At 45.2% G+C, this 19,190-nt stretch overlaps 2 protein-coding genes across 2 annotated transcripts in view; one reads left to right on the top strand and one right to left on the bottom strand.

Annotated features, from left to right (window-relative positions):
* The window catches only part of PLCD3 (phospholipase C delta 3), a 30,893-nt gene extending 28,783 nt beyond the window's left edge, over positions 1 to 2,110 (top strand). The window contains exons 12-15 of the mRNA XM_069076843.1: positions 268 to 345; positions 505 to 640; positions 842 to 991; positions 1,326 to 2,110. Coding sequence (XP_068932944.1) covers positions 268 to 345; positions 505 to 640; positions 842 to 991; positions 1,326 to 1,414 — 453 coding nt within the window. The 3' untranslated portion in view covers positions 1,415 to 2,110. The remainder of the gene's footprint in view (positions 1 to 267; positions 346 to 504; positions 641 to 841; positions 992 to 1,325) is intronic.
* A 5,184-nt stretch (positions 2,111 to 7,294) lies between these two features.
* Positions 7,295 to 19,190, bottom strand: part of NMT1 (N-myristoyltransferase 1) — a 55,565-nt gene continuing 43,669 nt past the window's right edge. Inside the window, exons 6-12 of the mRNA XM_069076158.1 lie at positions 17,982 to 18,098; positions 16,663 to 16,833; positions 15,877 to 15,985; positions 13,473 to 13,643; positions 12,461 to 12,628; positions 11,288 to 11,425; positions 7,295 to 10,177 (exon numbers count right to left, since the gene is read on the bottom strand). Of these exons, the coding sequence (XP_068932259.1) occupies positions 10,157 to 10,177; positions 11,288 to 11,425; positions 12,461 to 12,628; positions 13,473 to 13,643; positions 15,877 to 15,985; positions 16,663 to 16,833; positions 17,982 to 18,098 (895 nt within the window). The 3' untranslated portion in view covers positions 7,295 to 10,156. The remainder of the gene's footprint in view (positions 10,178 to 11,287; positions 11,426 to 12,460; positions 12,629 to 13,472; positions 13,644 to 15,876; positions 15,986 to 16,662; positions 16,834 to 17,981; positions 18,099 to 19,190) is intronic.

The following is a 19,190-nucleotide window of genomic DNA, read 5'->3' as shown; positions in this document are numbered from 1 at the left end:
TGGGGGGGAGGATGGGAGTGAGAAAGAAAACCAGCCCTTGGCAGAAGTTGATTCTTTTAGCAGAAGGTAGCTCTAGAGTCTAGACATTCAGGGTTGGGACAGTGAGGAGGGATGAGAGGGGGTGAAGCTGGGTGTGGTGAGGAATGGAATGTTTTTTAGAACAGAGAAATGTGCAAGAGAACTGAGGGGGAGGGTAGCAGAACTGGGGGTTAAGGATAGTCTTTGCAAAGACCTGGGAGGAGGAAAAGGTGAGGTGTGGGCAAGTAGGGGCAGGTGTGCTTTGCCAATGTGAAACAGACAAAACCAGAAGCCTGGGGAAGCTCAGGAGAGGAAGGGAGATACAGGGTTGGTGGGGGTCTGACCAATGCTAATGAAAGCTTGAGCAGGTCTCCTAGTAAGGCTTCTTGTGGGGGTAGTTGGGATTAGCTTTGAATTCCAGGACCCGAGTGGGGAAGGGGCTGGTGTGGAGTCTCCCATTATCTTTTTCCCTTTTCCCCTCCTCAGGTGCTAACAGCTCAGCAATTGCCCAAATTGAACAGAGAGAAGCCAAACTCTATTGTGGACCCTCTGGTTCGAGTGGAGATCTATGGGGTACCCAGGGACTGTGCCCAGAAAGAGACTAACTATGTACTCAACAATGGTGTGTATGGATGATGGGAGAGGGCTTTAGAGGGTTGGGCATACCATTGGATCAGGGACCAGCAGCTGGGGGAAAGAGGCTGGGCAGGAAAGAGTAGATTTGTGCTCCCTTGGGAGGAGGAACAGGGCAGGTTCTAGCACACGCTAGTACCTGTTTTGGTAGGAGGGAGGTAGCCTGAAAGGCCCTGTGCTTTGTCTACAGGTTTTAATCCTTACTGGGGGCAGACTCTGCAATTTACCCTCGGGGCCCCAGAGCTGGCCTTGGTCCGATTTGTAGTGGAAGACTATGACATCACCTCCTTCAATGATTTTGTGGGCCAGTTCACCCTACCCATGAACAGCCTAAAGCAAGGTGAGGACAGTGAGTTGGAGAGGGAATGGGAAGACTGGAAGAGAGAGGGCTGGAAGGATGGTGACTTGGAAGTGAAGAGATGTAGGGGGAGGTGGGCATGTGATGAGATGGAAGGGGGAGGAGTGCTAGGTGAGAAATAGACCCACAGGCCTAAGTGTGGGCCAAGGACCACTTCTGCCCCCTCCCTAAATCACTCAGCTCATTGTCACAGTGCTTGGGGCTATCTGAACACTGGTGTTTCTTTCCCAACATGTTTGCTGTTGGGTATAAGTCCTCTTACTATGCTATGTTGGGACAGGGTGGCATTGACCCTAATGCCTAGTTTCTCCCACAGGGTACCGACACATCCATCTGTTCTCGAAAGAGGGGGTTTCTCTCTCTCCAGCCACACTCTTCGTCCACATTCAGATCAAAAACCAGTGAGGACTGATCCCCTCATTGCCAGCTTATGCCTAGAACCTGCCTTCCTGCATGGAACCCAGAGGCAAGGTTTTGAGGAAAGAGATGTTTAGGTCAAGTTCCTAAGCAAGGAGAGCCTACAATATTGTCATCATTCTCTTCTGTGTCAGGATGGTTGGAACTTCCTCCTCCTCTGCAGTTTCAGGTCCCACTCCGGAGGTCTGTGGATATGAGAGTGGGTGCCTGTGTCCTTGGGACTCGTCCCGTCATGAGCTTGTACTCTTTGGGCACCAGTTATGGGGCCTTGCCCTTACTTGATGTCCAGAGTCCTGCTGTGCTCTGGGAAATGGGTGGTCTCTCTTCAAGGTGGTGCTCTTTTGATCTGATTGACCATTTTGGCTATATTGCTGTCCCTACTGACCTTGGGACCAAAGCCCTGGTCTCCTCTTCACTCCCACAGTGCCAGGATCTTTTGACAGTCTTAGAGTATCAGTGCCTACTCTGACCCCATTAGCTCTCCTGCTCTTTGCCCTTTTTTGGAATGAATCCACTCTCCCCTAGGCAAAGTAGAGACCAGGATACAGGGGAGACCCTGAAGCAGTTCTTTGTTTTCCTGGGGATTCCTCAGGGGCAAACAGTATTACAGAACAATCTTATAAAGAATAAAGAATTTATTTTAACATTTCCATCTCACTCTACTTCCTTGTCACTGCATTCCAGCCACTGGGAGGAGTGGGATGATCGTGCCCTGCCATGATTCAATCCGACAAACATTAAGTATCTATTCTTTGCAGGGCATCATGGCCATCAAAAGAAATATCAAGACAAAAAAAAGGCTTGCCCTCAAGGAGCTAACATTCTATGGTAGGGTGCCCAAGAAGAGATGCAAACATACTGAGTAACTACCCCTAGGACTAGGGAGGAAATTCCAACTGCTAGAAAACAGATCTGCTCCAAAGGATGGGAGAAGCTAGGAGGGAAAGCTGGATTAGTGGTCTGTCTCCCTAGAACTTGGTATGCAGGGATCTACATAGGGTCATAGTGATGGCCCTAACCTTGGGGACACTTCAGAGGAAGATCCTGGGGGTGCCTCAGGCCAGATCCCAGCTCTAAGGGATCAGCCATGGCCAGACTGGGTTCAAACCCATAGTTAAGTACCTTGATATGGTCAGGTCAAGGGGGGTGAGACCAAGCCACCAAAGTCTCCCCAACCCTCCTGCTCATTTTCCTTTGCGAAGTGTGGATGAAGATATCAAAAGTGTACCTTGAGACTACGTTGAATAACAATCAGAATTTTTAAAAATCAGGGCTAGAAGGATGGTCTCAAATCAAGGAGAAACTTAACAGGGACAAACACAGAGTCCTTATCATAGGCTCACAAAACTAACAGCAAAGCACAGAGCCAGAGAAATTTGAAAAACAATTGATGCTGTAAAAGACTGGGTGGGTTAGTGAACTAAAAACTCAAGAGTGCTGCACTAAAACTGTGACAAAGATGACCCCCAAAACCATGATCTTGAATTGCCTTAACAGAAATGGGGTGGGGCAATGGAGAGAAGTGTAGGTGATTTAAAAACAAAAGATATCAAAAAAAAAAAAAAAAAGCACACCCTGAAGGAGGAAGGTGACAATTTCACCATGCTCTGGGCTAGTAGGACCATATTGGAATACAGAAGTAGTATGTGAAGGTCACCTTGGAAGGTCACTGAGAAAGTGGAGCTGGTGGTTGGGGGGAAGGATCTGGAAACCACCCCATAAGTGGAAAACTGGGATAATCAGCCTAGAAAAGAGAAGGCTTACTAGAGATACTGCCATCTTTACACAACTCAAAGGAAAAATGATACTGGCAAATCAGAAAAGGAAGGTGGCATTTTGTGTAGGTGCAATGAGGGAAAATTGCCAGGAAATAATAAATTTCAATATTAAAGAGTTTTCTAATGATCAAAATGATCTAAGAAGATCTCTAGATTTAGAGAGCTCCCCCATCAGAAGTGTTCAAGAAGGATGGAATCACGATCTTCCTATACTAGGTGGACTACACTCTGAGATCCATTCCAATCCTGTGATTTTTGTAACCCATAAGGGTTATAGTTCCTGTTCCTTTAAGGGCTGGACAGGCTGTCAACTCTCCTTAGTATAATTATCTACTAATTACCTAATCAACGAACATTTATTAAGCACCTATTGAATACCTAGGCCCTGGGGTTAAAAAGACAAAAATTAATTGGTCCTTACCCTAAAGAAGTTTATATTTCTAATTGAGGGGAGGGGATATTATATATGCAAAGTAAAAGCAAACTTATTTCTGGGGAAATACTAACAATTGGTGGAAAGCAGAAAATAACTTTTTTTTTTTTTTGCTTTTTGGAGGGCAATTGGGGTTAAGTGACTTGCCCAAAGTCACACGGCTAAGTGTGTCAAGTGTCTGAGGCCGGATTTGAACTCAGGTCCTCCTGACTCCAGGGCTGGTGCTCTATTCACTGTGCCACCTAGCCACCCCAAAAAGAACTCTTCTATGTAGAGAGTGGCATTTAAGACGAGTCTGGAAGAGAAATGGGTATTTCAAGAAATGGAGATGGAAAGCGTTCTAAGCAGGGAGGGGAAGTCTGAAAGGGCAGAAAATGGTACAGGGAATGGTAAACCGGTCAATTTGGCCTGGAACATAATAGTATGTAAACAGCCTGTAAAAACAAACCAAGGCCAGATTATGGGGGCTCTAAGTGCCAAATCAGTTTTTATTTTATCCTAGAAGCAACAGGGAGCCACTGAAGCTTCTTGAACTGGGGAGTGACATGGTCAGAGCTGTGCTTCAGGTACATCAATTTGATGGCTATCTGGAGGTTGGATTAGGAAGGAGAGAGAAGTTGGTCGTAGGGTGTCCAATTTGGAAGCTACTGAAATAGTCTAGGGCAGAGATGAGGAAGGCATGAACTAGTGGGGTGGTGGTGTGTGTGCAGGGAACAAGATGGATGTGGGAAATACTGTATATGACTTGCCAAATGACTGGATGTGAGGCGGGAGAGGGAAATGAGGACAAATCCTAAATTGGGAACTTGGACTGAAAGAATGATTTTTGACCTCAACAGAAGGCGAATGTAAGGGTTTGCTGACAGGACAAGTCCTGAGTCTCAGTGGTGTCACTTAACAAGGATGAATGCCGAATCCTGAGGTCATCGGCTGTAGAGATTCAATAGGGACCTTGAGGCTGGTTCCAACCATGAGGCAAAAGTCTTTAGAGCTGGGGTTCTTAACCAGGGTTCACGAGCTTGTTTTCTAAATATTTTGATAACTGTATTTCAACATAATCAGCTTCCTTTATAACCTTATATACTCTGATGCATCTAAAAACATTCTGAGGTGTCCAGGACACCAAAAATGTTCAGAAGCCTTACTTTAGAGGAAGTATATGGATATCTCCAAAAAATGACTGTCAAGAAATTAAGCACTGAGGGGCAGCCAGGTGGCTCAGCGAGTAAGAGCACCAGCTCCAGTGTTGGGATGACGTGGAGATCAAATCCTGGGCTCAGACACTCAGCACCACACCTAGAAATAACTGGCCGTGTAACCTTGAGCAAGTTACTTAACCCCGATTGCTTGGAAAATAAATAAATTAATTAAACACTGAGATCCAAGGCCTATATGTTCTAAGCAAGGGGTGTAGCTTCTTAGATTTAAGTCCCCAATGGGTAGCTGACTCCAGTGGCCTTAATGTCTACAATTCAGCTCACCCAGGAGGAACCATGGCACTTGTTGTTACACAGATATAACACTCTGCAAGTTACAAAGTGCTTTCACTTTCCGTCTCTCATTTGAATCTCATTGTTCTAAATGAGGGGAAAAAAATCAAGGTTATTTGACTTGCACTGGGTCACAGAGCTAGACTAGCAGCTAAAACCCACTTCTCTGGACTACTAAATTTCCCCCACTATTATACCACACTGCCTGTCTTCCCTGGAAATGCCAATGGAGAGACTGCCTCCATAGGAGGTGGTGAACTTGACTACAGTGGGTGACATGGTAATTAAGGGGCTAAAACTTCCTACAATCCCTAGCTATTGTCCCAAGTACCTTATGGTCTATGGCCAGAGGCCAGATCAGCTGGGTTTACCTAAGGCAGCCTTACCTGGACACCCAGGCACTGCTAACCCTAATCCTCTCCATATTCTAGGACCTGTCAAGACCTAAACTGTGAAAGCTGATCATGTGCCCAGTCCCTAGCCTAGCCTGGCTCAGGCTTCAGTCCCCTCCAGAGGATTGCCCATCGAGTAGCCATGGGGCTAGGGAAATCATTCTTGCTGCTGTTCCTAGAAATGACCCTGTTCTGGGGCCTCTTTGTCGTTCTTCTCACACCGAAAGGGCCTTACGCTGGCTCCACTGTGGCTGTAGAGCTGGGGAAGAATGAGGAAAAAGCCAAGTCTGCTTTGAAAGGGAGAGTAGAAGCCAAAGGAAGTTTCCAAAGTTGGCCTGGCCCTGTGGTCATGAGACTGAAATTAAGCTCTTTTGGCCCTTGGAGCTGCCATGGAGTAGCCTGCCACCCCCAGGTCAGTGGAGGGTCCCCAGCCCAACCTCACCTCCTGTCCCAGTGCCACCTGATGCCGACAGGAATACCAGTAAAGCAGAAGGGTTTCAGCTGCTTTATTAGAATTAAGGAAATTGCAATCACTCATGACCAGCCACACACAACTTCCTTCCTTTATTCCCTGTTCCTCTGAAATGTAAGCCACTTCACCAGACCTCCCCCTCCAAAATACCCCGACCCTCACCCTAGCACACCAAGAAACTTGAGAACAAGAAGGTGAAGCTTCATTTTCTCCACCGGACACCATCCAGAGAAGCCACCCCAACCTGAAGACAGCTCCCCCTTCCCCCCACTATTCAGGGTCCACCTGCTTAGATCATGATCCAGTGTTCTCAGTGGCAAACCCACCTTCCCCAGCGGTAGGCGGGACACCCAAAGTCACATTTTTTAGTTCTGCCAAGTCATACAGTAGAAAGTCACAAACTGACGATATTATGTCTCCCTTAAGGCTCTCAAAAGAGGATCAGACTCCCACCCATCTCCCACCCCAGCTGAGCTACATATAAGAAGCAGGAAGTTCTAGGAGGAAACAACCTTATCTTTCCATCCCAGGGCATCACCTTTTTTAACCCAAATCTGGAGAGCAACACCCTTGAAGGTCTCATTGTCCACTTGCTTTGGGACCACCATTGTTTAGTTCACTGCAGGTAGCCTGAAGCCTTCCTGGCCCAGTTCCATTAGAAGTCTAGCATACATCTTAATTTTTAATGGTTTTTCTTTTGGGAAGTGTGGTTGGGATGCCACAGTACACACAAAGGAACTTCCATCTAGGCTCCAGAGTGGCCTAAGCCAGAAAAAAAGGAAGGAAAAGAAAGCTGAAGGTAGGTCAGAAAAAGCAGGACTTAATTCTTTCCCCCCAGACTTGAAGGGCAAACAGTAATGCTTTAATGTGTCCCCATTAAACTGAAGTGTATTGGACTGTTTTTTTTTTTGTTTGTTTGTTTTTTAAACCTTGACCTTGGAGCAAAGCATCAGTTTCTTCAGAATAGGACTTATGCAGCAAAGGGTAACTTGGGGTGGGGGAAGAGCAAGTCTCACAGGACACCTTTTCTCTCAGGTTTCTGGCTCAGGGAAGAGAGGGCTTTAATTGAAAGAGCCAGTGGGAGCCTACCAAACCATATCATAGGATCAGCAGTCACATGGTGAGAACAATTCCAAAGAAGTCTTTGGAAAAGAATGCATTTAGGGGCGACCAGGTAGCACAGCGAGTAAGAGCACCAGCTCCAGTGTCGGGATGACCTGGGGATCAAATCCGGGCTCAGATACTTAGCACCACACTCAGAAATAACTGGCCCTGTAACCTTGAATAAGTTACTTAACTCCGATTGCTTTAAAAAAAAAAAAGAATGTATTTAAAGCTAACCAGGGTAGCAGTGTATGAGACCAGAGGGCCAGGGCACCACAATAAAGAAGCAAGAATTCACAGGAAATCACAGGATGCCACTTGGGACCCCTTTGGTTAGCCCCCGTCCAGGGATGTGGTGACACCATTAACCCTCAGCTTCCCTGGTTAGTCCAAGGGTTGGAAGGAGGACATGGGATCATACAGTGGTTTTTCCTTTTGGGCTTAGACCCAGAAATCCCAAGGGTGGGGTAGAGAGTAGGATCAAACTCCAGGGGCTGGTTTAATAGCAACTCTATGCTGACTTCTGAAGATTTAGATGAAATGACACAGCAAGCAGAAAAGGATCATAGGAATTCAAAGTCTTGGCATTTTTGATCAAATGAATGGTGTTCAGGATCATGGTGCCAACTGTGTGAAGGCCTCAGGCTCCACAATCCTGCCAAGAAACCTTTGCCGAGGGTTCTGGGTATTCCTGGGCCAGCGCAGTTAAGCACCTGAGTTTCCTTTTCATGATCCAGGCTGACCAAGATGAGCAAACTCATCTTCTCGTCCCCTGAGAAAGCTTTAGACAATGGAAAGAGCACACTAAAATCCCACACACGTCTCCCCTCCCACGGCCTTGTCCAAGGTGGTTCAAAGCAGGTCTAGGACAGGGGAGTACAGGACTTTCCCTTTTCACCCCTCTGCCCAAGGCAGGAAAGAGCTGGGTCATTGGTTCTGTCAATTTTTGGTGGACTTGAATTTCTATGAAGAAGACCAAATCTGGGACACCTTGGCTCCTTCCCATTTAATTTTCCAGGAGAATACTGCTGTCCAACAGGCAGCTGCTTTTGTCTTGGTAGCCTTGCTCCAAGGGGCTCAAAGATCCACTATTATTCACAGGATCCTGAAGTGATAGATGTTCTTTTTAGAATAATGCATGGGAATGAAAGGACAGGGCTCCAAAGACCTTTGAAAAAACAACTCCAGTAGTGTGGGGACTTTGACCCACTCCTATAAGTCTACAGAGGGCAAACAGGGTTTCCATCGGTTCCAACAACACCCAATTAGTCTAATCTCCAAAAACATTGTGACCAAATTCATACAAAAATACCCCCAGCTTCAGAATTGTCCTCCTGAAAATGTCAATCAAACCATACCTTGGAATAAACCTTTGACTCTGACAAAGGTGGCTTCAGTCAGTGGCCTAGCCTTCCAACTAAGATTTCACTTTCACCTGAAAAAGCTCAAAAGGCAAAAGCAGCAAGAAAACCCCTGTACATCATGTTATCTGTCCACCACTAAGGTTGCTTTTTTTCCCCCCTCTAGAACAAAAAGTATGAGATTGTACTTAGGTGAAAATAAAACTTTGCAAAACAATGCTCCCTGGCCTGCTCTGCTCAGCACCTCTGAAAAACAATTATACTGCTCTTTTTTTGTAAGTCGAGGGCAATTAAAAGCATAAAACAACCCAGCACTGAAATATAGGCCAAGGCAACAGCATGAAAAACTCTTTTCTATCTTATAGCTTAGTTGCCTAAACTGTCTAAACCAACATTGTTCTCCCCAGCCCTAGCTACTCACTCCTTGGGCCACCCCTTGGAGAAGCATAGAGGGGTACCCAGAATGGGCAGTGGGGAACAGTTAATGTGATGAGAACAGTTGGAAGGCACAGGCTCATGACTGGTGGCAGAAAGGCATTTGGGTGAGCAGCCCCACGGGCATCATCATATCCTGACAGTTGTCACTCATGCACACATGTACCCTGGGCAGAGGAGTGCATGCTTCTGCTAACAGGGATGGCACTGATGTGCACTTAGTACTGTCCCAGAAGCTACGAGGAGGTCAGAGGTCCCCTTCAAGCTGAGAGTCACACTAAGCAGATCTAACATCCCACAGAAAAATTCTCCCTATGAAGGATGGCAACAACTATCCAGACAGCCCTTTAAAATGAAATCAACATTTCCTAGAGAGTAGAGAATGTAGGTAATGGAAGGAGTAGGGAATAAGTTAAATCATTACTGGAACTGCCCAGGAGAGCTGTGTCCATATAACTTTCTCTCCTACCCATTTCCAACAGCCCTTGGGCTGTTCTCCAGACCCAGGCAGAAGCATTGACAGTCTGGGCCGACTCTTGCTCTACAGTTCTCTCCATGGGACTCCGTCTCAGCCAGCAGGCCCATGTGCCATGTCACCAGCTCTGAGCACATCTGGAGGATTCAGCAACAACCTACACTTCTCTTACTCTGCTCTGCTCCTTCTTAAATACACCCCCCACCTCCCCTTCACCTGCTTCACTCCCAAAGCGGATGGAAACCAAGGGGGTGGCTCCTTGCCCATGCTTCACTCTTGCCACCACCTCCCCCAGATGTCAAGGCCAATGCTGTTGTTCTTCAGAGACCAATGGCTGCTGGCAGTTGACACGTCGACTCCCCGGCTCTTATTTTAAGGATTTTTGCTAGATATAGCTTTTCATTAGGGACCAAACATCCTTGTAAGTCTGGAACATGAAAGATATTTAAAATATTATATATATATATATATAATATATATATTTTTATTATTCACCCGTTAACTCCATAATATGCCAATCATGAGCTGGTTTTCAGCAGTTACATTCCCTTGATCGTGGCTGCATGAGGATGTAATTAATTGGAAAACAGAGACCAGAGAAGCCGCCAGAGGTGACGACCTACGCCATTGTGATACAATTGTCAAAGTCAGTGGCCGTTTGGTGTAGCTGGTTCGCTTCTGTTCCCTTAGCTGGGGATTCTTGCTTCCATGAAAATCAGACCAACCGCGACGGGTTCCATGTCCTGCTCTGAATTCTCAGTGGCTTTGTCCAATTTTCACTGGCAGCTGATTACTGCAACACCAATCCAACCTAAGGCAGCCAATTGGGAAGAGGTAAGATGGATGTTTCCTAAAGACTTGAGCTGTTCCCATTGCTATCTTGAAGATCCAAAAGAAGTTCAACTGGTAAATACTAGTATGACTATGCGGGAGGGAGGAAACCTGCTTGGGAAGCTGGCCTGAGATATTTTTTTGAGAAGAAGGACTAACACTGATGTTATGGGAATTTTGCACCAAATCTCTTTAACAAGGATTTACACTCTTCATTAAAATGTCGGAAAAAAGTGCTGGTTCTGGGTCCTACAAGCAACAATGGTCAGGAGATAAAAGTTTTGCCAGGACCAGGCCCTTTTAAAATGCTGATTGACCAAACCACTCTGCCAGCAGCATGGAGAGGCAGGAAAAGTAAGGCCTAGGGCAATGACCAAAGGCAGAGGGAACATCCCCCCAACCAAAGCAGCACCGGCATAAGACAATACAGAGGTCTAGTGCTCCAGGCAAAGCATTTGTAGGCCTTCTAGGGTTTCTCATCATTCACAGGAAGCTCCAATATCACCATGCCTCGACTTACCACAACTATGTGCTAAGGAGAACAGATCTGCCTGGTGTACAGAAATGCATTTCTTCACTGCAAGTCCCTTCAAACATGCAGTAGCCTGGGTAGCCATTTACTTTGCTTATACCTAGGCATGCTCCATAGGCATGGCTCAGCTCCCAAGGCAGCTCTGAAAACCTCATGTGGACTAGCTACTAAAGTCTCGGTCCTCTGGACTTCCTAAAATGCCCCATAAGGCCCTGAAAAAGAATGAGGTGGCTCACCTGGTAGCAACACCCTTCCTACCTTGGGCTCTCTCTCTTCCCCCTTCAGGGACCGCCTTTACAAAACATACAATCAGGGCAGGGCTGGCTTTGCTGGTCAGGAAATCAGAAAGTTTTGATTTCTTTAGGGCCCAGGAGGATAGTTCCTAACAAAGGTCTAGAGCTCAGAGGAACCTGTGTCCCAGTCTATGGGGCTACCTACCATAAGGACCAAGGAGCTCAGACACTGCCACAGATACCCTGACCATTGCCTGGGTTCCTCACTCCAACTACCCAGAGGAGTTGCCAACAGGTTCAAGGAGCAGGGCTCATGGGTGCTTACCTTCTCTGCTCCCATACTGGGGCACTTCCAATTGTAGAGATAATACTGCAGGTTGCCATCTCCAATTCCAAATTTCAGCTTCTCCAAGAATGTTTTATTTTCCATGAGATCCAGTGCGTTGAATACATCGAATCCTTTCTGTGCAGGTGGCAGTGAGAAGTAAGAAGAGTGAAAAGAGGAAGGCTAGCTAGGTCAGAATAATTATCCTACAATATTGTTTTCATCAAGCCATTCTCCTTGCATTATCCATTGGTGGCTTCCTATTGTCTAGAATATAACTACCCGACTTTTTGGCCTAGAATTCAAAGCCTCCAATCATCCCGTCCTTTCTGTGTTTTTTATTACTTCCCCAACAGAGCTTTTCCACTCAAATTAATCTCCTTAATGTCACAAGCACACAGTTTGCTCATCCTGGGCCTTTGCTTATGCTACTCCCTTAAAAATCCACATGGAAGATCACATTCTAAACTCTATTTAGTAAAGGTCTCTCCTGACTCTGTTTTGACCAGTCTTCTTGCCTTTATGTCTTAAAAAACCTGATATTCACTGTATGGTTTTGCACTTGGTGGCATGTTGCTTTGTAACTGTAAAAGTCATTTTATAACATGTGCTTGGTTTCCCAAGTTAGATGCCCCACAAGCTCAAAAGCCAAGGACTGTGTTCTTTGTCTTTTTGTCAGGTGCTCCCTAACAGTTCTCCACACTGGACTTGGAACACATAAATATAGATTGAGCTGGGGGACCGGCTGAGGCTGGGGACCTACTCAGTGTCTTAAAGAAGCCTGAGCTGCTATGCACACTCTCTCAGAAAAAAACCACTCACCAACATAGAAAGCAACCTGCCTTCTCCCACGCTGGGAAAGATAGTAGGAGAAACTCTTTATTCACAGGATAGGCCTGGCTAGTCAGGCTCCTTGGCAGCACCTCCTGTGAGAACCAAACTCACTGGAATAAATCAGGAGGGATTTAGAAAGGTTTTCAGTTTGTCTGGAAAGTCCTTTTCTAGTTTTTGGAGGGCTGCTTAGAAAACAGCTGCAATCCTACCTAAGCAAGGCAAGAAGATGTCTTGGGCTGTAAAGCCTCCCCTTTCCTGCCAGCAGCTACCATCCTGGAACTCTGAGTGTCTGGGCCTGACTGCTCACCCACCCTTGCCTCTGCCAGGCCAATTCCTCACCAATTTGGCGAGGACCAGAGCGTCACTCATGAGGTCTAGAAGTGGGGTCTGGGTGTGAACGTTGTAAAAGGAATAAGCAGCTTTCAGGCTCTTGTGGATCGGGTGGTTCATGATGGTGGAGGGCAGAGTGTAGAAGCTCAGGAAGTCTGTCACCTCACCATCTGCATTCTGAAGGAAGAAAAGGAAAGGTGTCATATATGGCAAGAATGTGAGCCCTAAGCAAAAGAGATTGCCCAGGGTAACTCTGGGTCAGAGTTGGGAAGAAGAGTCAGGCCTAACTTTCTGGGCATGGTCTGTGGCTCTTCCTTACTCCATCTGGAGGACGGCAGGGTCTAGACCAGGCTAACCCTAAGAAACAAAAGGCCTAGATTATTTCAACCACAGCCAGGAGAGACAAGTTTGTATTTCTAATACTTGTTAGGGATCATGACTGGGGAGACTGAATGAAATAATGAGAGTAAAATGGTGCTAAGTGTAGGAGGCAAGTCAGGTCTGGACACAATCTTATGAATTTGGGGCTAAATTGGGTCCCAGGCCCGTGTCCTACCTCCCTCCACAAAAAAAAAAAAAAGTGACCCAAATTCCCATAAAGCTTTAGAGTAGGAAAATCTTAACCTTTTTTTCTTTTGAGTACCAAGGAACCCTTAGACAGTGTGGTGAAGCCTATAGACTACTTCTCAGAAGAATTTTTTTAAAAAACAGAACATACAGGATTACAAAGGAAACCAAATGTATTGAAACAGTTATCAAAATATTTTAAAAAGAACAACATAAGAACCTCTCTCTGTTCTAGGATGATCCCAGGCTCTCCAGGGTTGGACCACTGTCAATGGAAATAAATGCCCTGCTTCACACCTATCTTACATCAATTCAGACCTGTACCATTAGGGTTAGGCCAGAACCAGAGCAACCTTGGGCACAAAGTGAATTCAGCACTCATCTGGTTTGCCTGTCACCCAGGAGAGCATTGGTAGAGGCCTCAGAGGCTCAGAGATCATGGACCATCCCTCACCTCCACCACGAAAGTGTCGATGATGTTCTCCTGAGGGAAGAACCAGTGCTCCACCTCTTCCTGGCTCATGACGGGGGTCAGGTGGAACTGCTTCAAGTACTTGGTCAGGAGTTGGTGCACCACTGGAATGTCCTTCTTTTCCATGGGTCGCAACCCAGATGTTTTTGGAGTCTGAAGGGAGAAGAAATGGTAAGATGGGGATTTCGGTTCCAAAGAGGACCTAACATTAAGCTCTGTGTGCATCAGCCAGAAATTAGATGTTGCCACAGGTCTCTGTGGCGTTCCAATTCTTCACGACACCATTTGGGGTCTTCTTGGCAAAGATGCTGCAGTGGTTTGCCATTTCCTTCTCCAATTCATTTTACAGATGAGGAAACTGAGGCAAACAGAGTTAAGTGACTCGCCCGGGGTTACACAGCTGGTAAACGTCTGAGGTCAGATTTGAACTCAGAAAGATTAGTTTTCCTGACTCCAGGCCCTGGTATTCTTTCCATTGTGCCACCTAGCTACCCTACAGGTATGTGTAGTCAATGGGAAAGATTCCAAATTCCTCTCAGATCTAAATCCTTCCATAGTTACTTTGGGACAAGTCCTTAGCAGAATGAAAAGGTAGAAGCAAATGCTGTGCTTTAATGTTTTTGGGCCCTTGGAAATGGATCAAGACCAAGGGTTGTCCATCTGAAAATGATTTGGTGGTTAAAAACTTAGTCACTCTTAGAGACAGCCTGGTACACCCTGTTTTCCCAAGACCATGAACTATTTTTAAAAATTTATCCTCCTAAGATAAGACGTAGCATGGCATAGTGGATAAAAAGCTGGCCTTGGAGCCAGAAAAACCTAGGTCCAAGTCCTGTCTCTGACACATCCTGCTTGGGTGACTGTGGACAAATCACAATCTCTTGATGCTCCAGGCAACTCTCCAAAACTATGAAAGCTATAGAGAAAGTGCTGACCTGCATCTGAAGAGGGAGGTTCCTTACTGGGAGTTCCTACACTAATGAAACCATAGCTCCAGCCCAATTCTATCTTCTAGGTTTTGAAATTCCCTGCTCTGTGGGACCTAATTCTGACTCTCTGGGAAAAAAAGCTCTGTCCCCAGATCTAGGCTGGAGCTCCTACAATGATACCTAAAATTCTTTGCAGGTCAAGGATACAAAAGAGCAATGATGGAATTTCAAAAAGAGAGAACAAGAGTGACTTTTCTGAGTACTATACTCTACCTTACTGGCTCCCAGCACCCACTGTTTGGTAGAATTATGGAAACCTAGCACTAAAACAAGAGGGAGCAAAGACACATTTAGAAGGCTACCAAAGTATGTCTTCTGACAGAGGAAGTGTGCTTGAAACTATGCTGCAACTAATCTTAAGGACAGGGCATGAAGAGGCACCAAACTGGGAAGGGGAGAAGGGTCATTAGTATCTGGAATGACTGGTCAGGTATTAACAGGTCAGGTACCTGGTAAATCTAGGCTCACTGTTCCACCCCCAGCTCATAGTACAGTTGTGCATTCAAAGATACTTACTGATTGACCCCTGAATGGAAATCTTCTGGAACCAAGATAAGGCTTTAAAACATTCCTTCTTTCTAAGACTCAGTGGCACTGGCAAAACCAAAACCAAAACCAAATCAACCAACCCTCAAGCTCACATAGACAACATGGGCTCAAGATTTGGTCTTTGCTACTGACTCAGGAGAGTGGCTTCTGTAAAATGAGAAGGCTGAACTCAATGTTCCTCAAGATCCCTTTTAGTTCTAAAATTCTATAATCCTATGAAAACTGACTGGTCACCCAGCCAACTCCCTGCCAAAGAAAAAGCAGGAACAAAATCTAGGGATTTAGATGTTTATAAACAGTTGGCTTAGTAGACAGGGAGCAATGTCATGAAGGTAGCAAATAACACAGAATACATTTGTTGGCTTGTAAATACATCACTGTGCATGAATTCTGTGGCAACAGATTTATCTACCAGTTTCTTCATCTTTTGTAAAAGGGAGTGGTTGGGCTATCTGACAACAAAAGTTCTTTCCACTTCTAATATTCACAGGTTCTAATTATTCTTTACTTAGGCTAATATAAAAATGAACTGGGGGGTGGCTAGGTGGTGCATTGAATAGAGCACCAGCCCTGGAGTCAGGAGGACCTGAGTTCAAATCCGGCCTCAGACACTTGTGACTTTGGGCAAGTCACTTAACCCCAATAGCCCTGCCTTCCCCCTCCAAAAAAAAAAGCACAAAAAAAAGAGGAAGAGGGAGAAATTATTTTTTAAAAATGAACTGGTATTCTCTAAGTACATGACAACTGACAACGAGGCTTCTCTGTCATCTGTAGAACTTGGCTTTCAATCACAGCAAACACTACCACCACCATCACCATCACCATGATGACGACTAAATAGCACCTACCTCTGGAAGTCGGTATAACTTCATGGTGCGCTGCATGGTCATGTTCCTACTCAAATGTGAGAATTTCACTTCAATCAACTTTCGTGGGTTAAGGGACCGGTGCCAGTACCTGCAGAGACACAAGATTTCTATCTTTAGTAGATGCTGGCTAATATAGTAGATAAGGACATGTAAATCTCTAGATGGCCAGAAGATGGCATGAAAGACCCACACTCAACTTGGGATATAAACAAACATTTCCCAAGGACTGCAGAATAGAGCCATGCTTCAAATCCTCAAATGGTTGTGCCATGAAACATACAGCACTTTCTCTGTCTCTATCTCTCTCCACCCCCTCTCTAAAGAAGACTAAAGCTCAAAAGACAAACTTCTTGTCTTTTCACAGCAAGTAAATGAGGAGAGTCAACATTCTTTCTCCTGGAACTTGGGGCCAAGTCAACAAAAAAAGGCAATTATTGTTTCCACTTAATGCCACTGTTAACATAATTACCACCATCTCCTGAATTTATCTAGTGCTTTTACTTTTAAAACATAATTTATATCTTTTATTTCAATGTATCCAAATAAATCAATAAGGGAGTCAAACCCAAGTTTCTCTTCCTATTTTAAAGAGTAGTTGCCCCAAGTCAAGCAGCAATTTAGGGACATGGCAGGAACTGGAACCTAGGTTTTGGGAATCCCAGTTTAGTGTCTGCATTGGAGCTTAGGGAAAGGAGAAAATCCTTGAGGTCATAATGCAAACACTCAACAGAACTATTCCCAGGACTGAACAGGGTGGAATTTTACCTGCAAGTTCCGACAGGTTTGGGTAGTACTACCCCAGCAGTGTAAACAGCCTGGAAGATGCCCTCCAAGTGGACTCTTCGGGTTATCTCTCTAATCAGCACTGGTGCCACCCGCTTGGAACGCAATTTCTTGTGGACACACAAAAAGTTGATTTCTACCATCTTCTTCTCTCTGGAGTAGGAAGGAAAGACCAAGATTTTGAGGAAAGTAAGAGGCCTAAATTAACAGCTGGAAACATCAAGCCCTTTTTGGCAGAGACACTTTTTCCTGCCCTTCTTTTATTCATTGATATATTTAATACTGAATAAGGATTGCTACTGTGCTTGGGTGCTGCAGGAGCCAACTTGCTGGATCTGATTTTATTTAGATTTACCTCCCTTCACTTGAGGGTCACAAACCCACACTTCCCTGACTGGTTGGCTATCCTGTTGTCTTCCAAAGAGTTCCCTGGCCTTGTTAATTCGGAACAGTTTAGGGTATGTGTTTTTGAGAGGAAGGTGGGGGAAGAGAAATTGAAGATGAACTTCATCCATCTGGAGAAAAAGAACAATGGGGAAGCTAAGCTGAGTTCCATTATAATGATAATAGTTAGCATTTATATATCACTCTGAGGTTTGCAATGTCATGGTCACATCTGAGGCCTCAGTTACCTGGCTGTCTGGACCCCAGTGCCCTCATCTATAAAATGAAGGTGTTAGATTAGATCACCTCTGAGGATCCTCCTAGCTCTAAAGCCATGACCCTATGACCATCGCCAGGTCTAGTCAGAGAGATGGGGCAGTGATGGGAATAAAAAGGACATGAGTTCAAACTTCAATTTCGAATGATCCATACCTGGAATCTGGTTTGGGAACTCACTTTCTCTTCCATTTCTAAATTTGCACAAATGAGAATTTATGGCTAGGTCAGGTCATGAACTTAAAGAAGTTGTCCTCTCCATGTTCCAGCACTCCACCTTAGCTGGGCACCCTGCAGAATGCTTCTAGTCACAAATGACACTTTATTTTATTTTTTTGGAAGGCAATTGGGGTTAAGTGACTTGCCCAAAGTCACATGGCTAGTAATTGTGTCAAGTGTCTGAGGCCGAATTTGAACTCAGGTCCTCCTGACTCCAGGGCTGGTGCTCTATTCACTGCGCCACCTAGCCACCCCCACAAATGACACTTTAACAGCAGCATCTCAGAGTACAACAGGAGGTTCCTGTTAAGGAAATGTCTCTAAGTTTAGCTGTCACCTTTCTGTCCTTCTCCAGTGTTTCCTTGACCCATTCTTTCCAAGGGAGAATGAAATGAGCCTGCCTTGGCAGCAGTGAGACTTACGTGTCATAGATATGGATGCTTGCAGGAATGGCACTGATGAAGCCCACTAGCTTCTTACTCGAGATGACTCGGACTCCACAGTGCCACTGAGGGAGCCAGCCTGGGGGGCGAAGAGCCCTGGAATGTGGGAAAGAAGACCTTACTGGGCTGTGCCATGACGAAAGGGTAGTGACTTCACTCTTACCCCACACTCTGATATCTAGGGCATACTTCTCTTTAGGGGAGAATCCCTTTAATACACCTGGAACATGAGACAGCCCCTTCTACCAGCTCATCTCTCTTGCCTCTATCATTTCTCACTTAATTAAGAGATTCACCCAGAAGAAACTATTCAATTCTTTCTCATCTACTCTGCCAGTCATATCCTCTACTGACCACAAAGCAATAAACAGTATAATCAATAAAGGGTCTTTGCAGAAAGGCTTCAATTTAAATGAGAGAAAATTATTTAAGACTAAAGAATGGATTAGATCAAAGAACAAATGACTGAAGCAACTGATCATTTCAGCAACATGCCAAAACTCTGTGGATGCAGCCTACGTTCTTTACCACTTCAAAACAACAAATGAACAAAAGGTTCTTTTCAGTGTTTCACTGACCAACAATTTCCTATGGCTACTGTCTAGCCCTCAATTTCCTTTAGTCTCTTTTTTTGTTTTGAACAAAAGATAAATTTTTTTTTGGTATTAAAACAACTAAATTTAAGGAAACATAAAAGCAGAGGATATATTTAGCAAATAAAACATTTTCAAGCAAACAAAGGCTCAGATACCATGAGGCATCTTTCCTTCACACCCCTCAAATGTTACAATGTTCCTGGGCCTGCTGTCTTAGGCCCCTTCTTAATGCTTTGCTGCTTCCCTCTCCCTTTCCTCCATGGTCAGACTAGGCCCTACAACAAAGGACTGCTAATTAAATTAAGGCTATGAGGTCCCCATTTTCACACAACTGAGTACATATCCATAACTGCTTAGAAATGGTGGTGGTGGGGGGAAATTCCATTTTCTTTCCTCAAAATGGCTTTCCCACTTGTACACTTTTTTTTTTTTAAGCAATCGGGGTTAAGTAACTTGCCCAGGGTTACACGGCCAGTTATTTTGTGTGGGTGCTAAGTATCTGAGGCCAGAACTGATCCTGGGTCTCCCTACTTTGGGCCGGCGCTCTTACTCACTGCACCACCTGGCCGCCCCACTTGTTCACTCTTTTAAC

This window comes from Petaurus breviceps, unplaced genomic scaffold (assembly GCF_028583685.1).
Source record: "Petaurus breviceps papuanus isolate PSGF00001 unplaced genomic scaffold, PetGlider_PUasm1.0 90925, whole genome shotgun sequence".
NCBI lineage: Eukaryota > Metazoa > Chordata > Mammalia > Diprotodontia > Petauridae > Petaurus > Petaurus breviceps.
The sequence above is the reverse complement of the archived record's forward strand: the minus strand, read 5'-3'. Positions and strand labels throughout refer to the sequence as shown.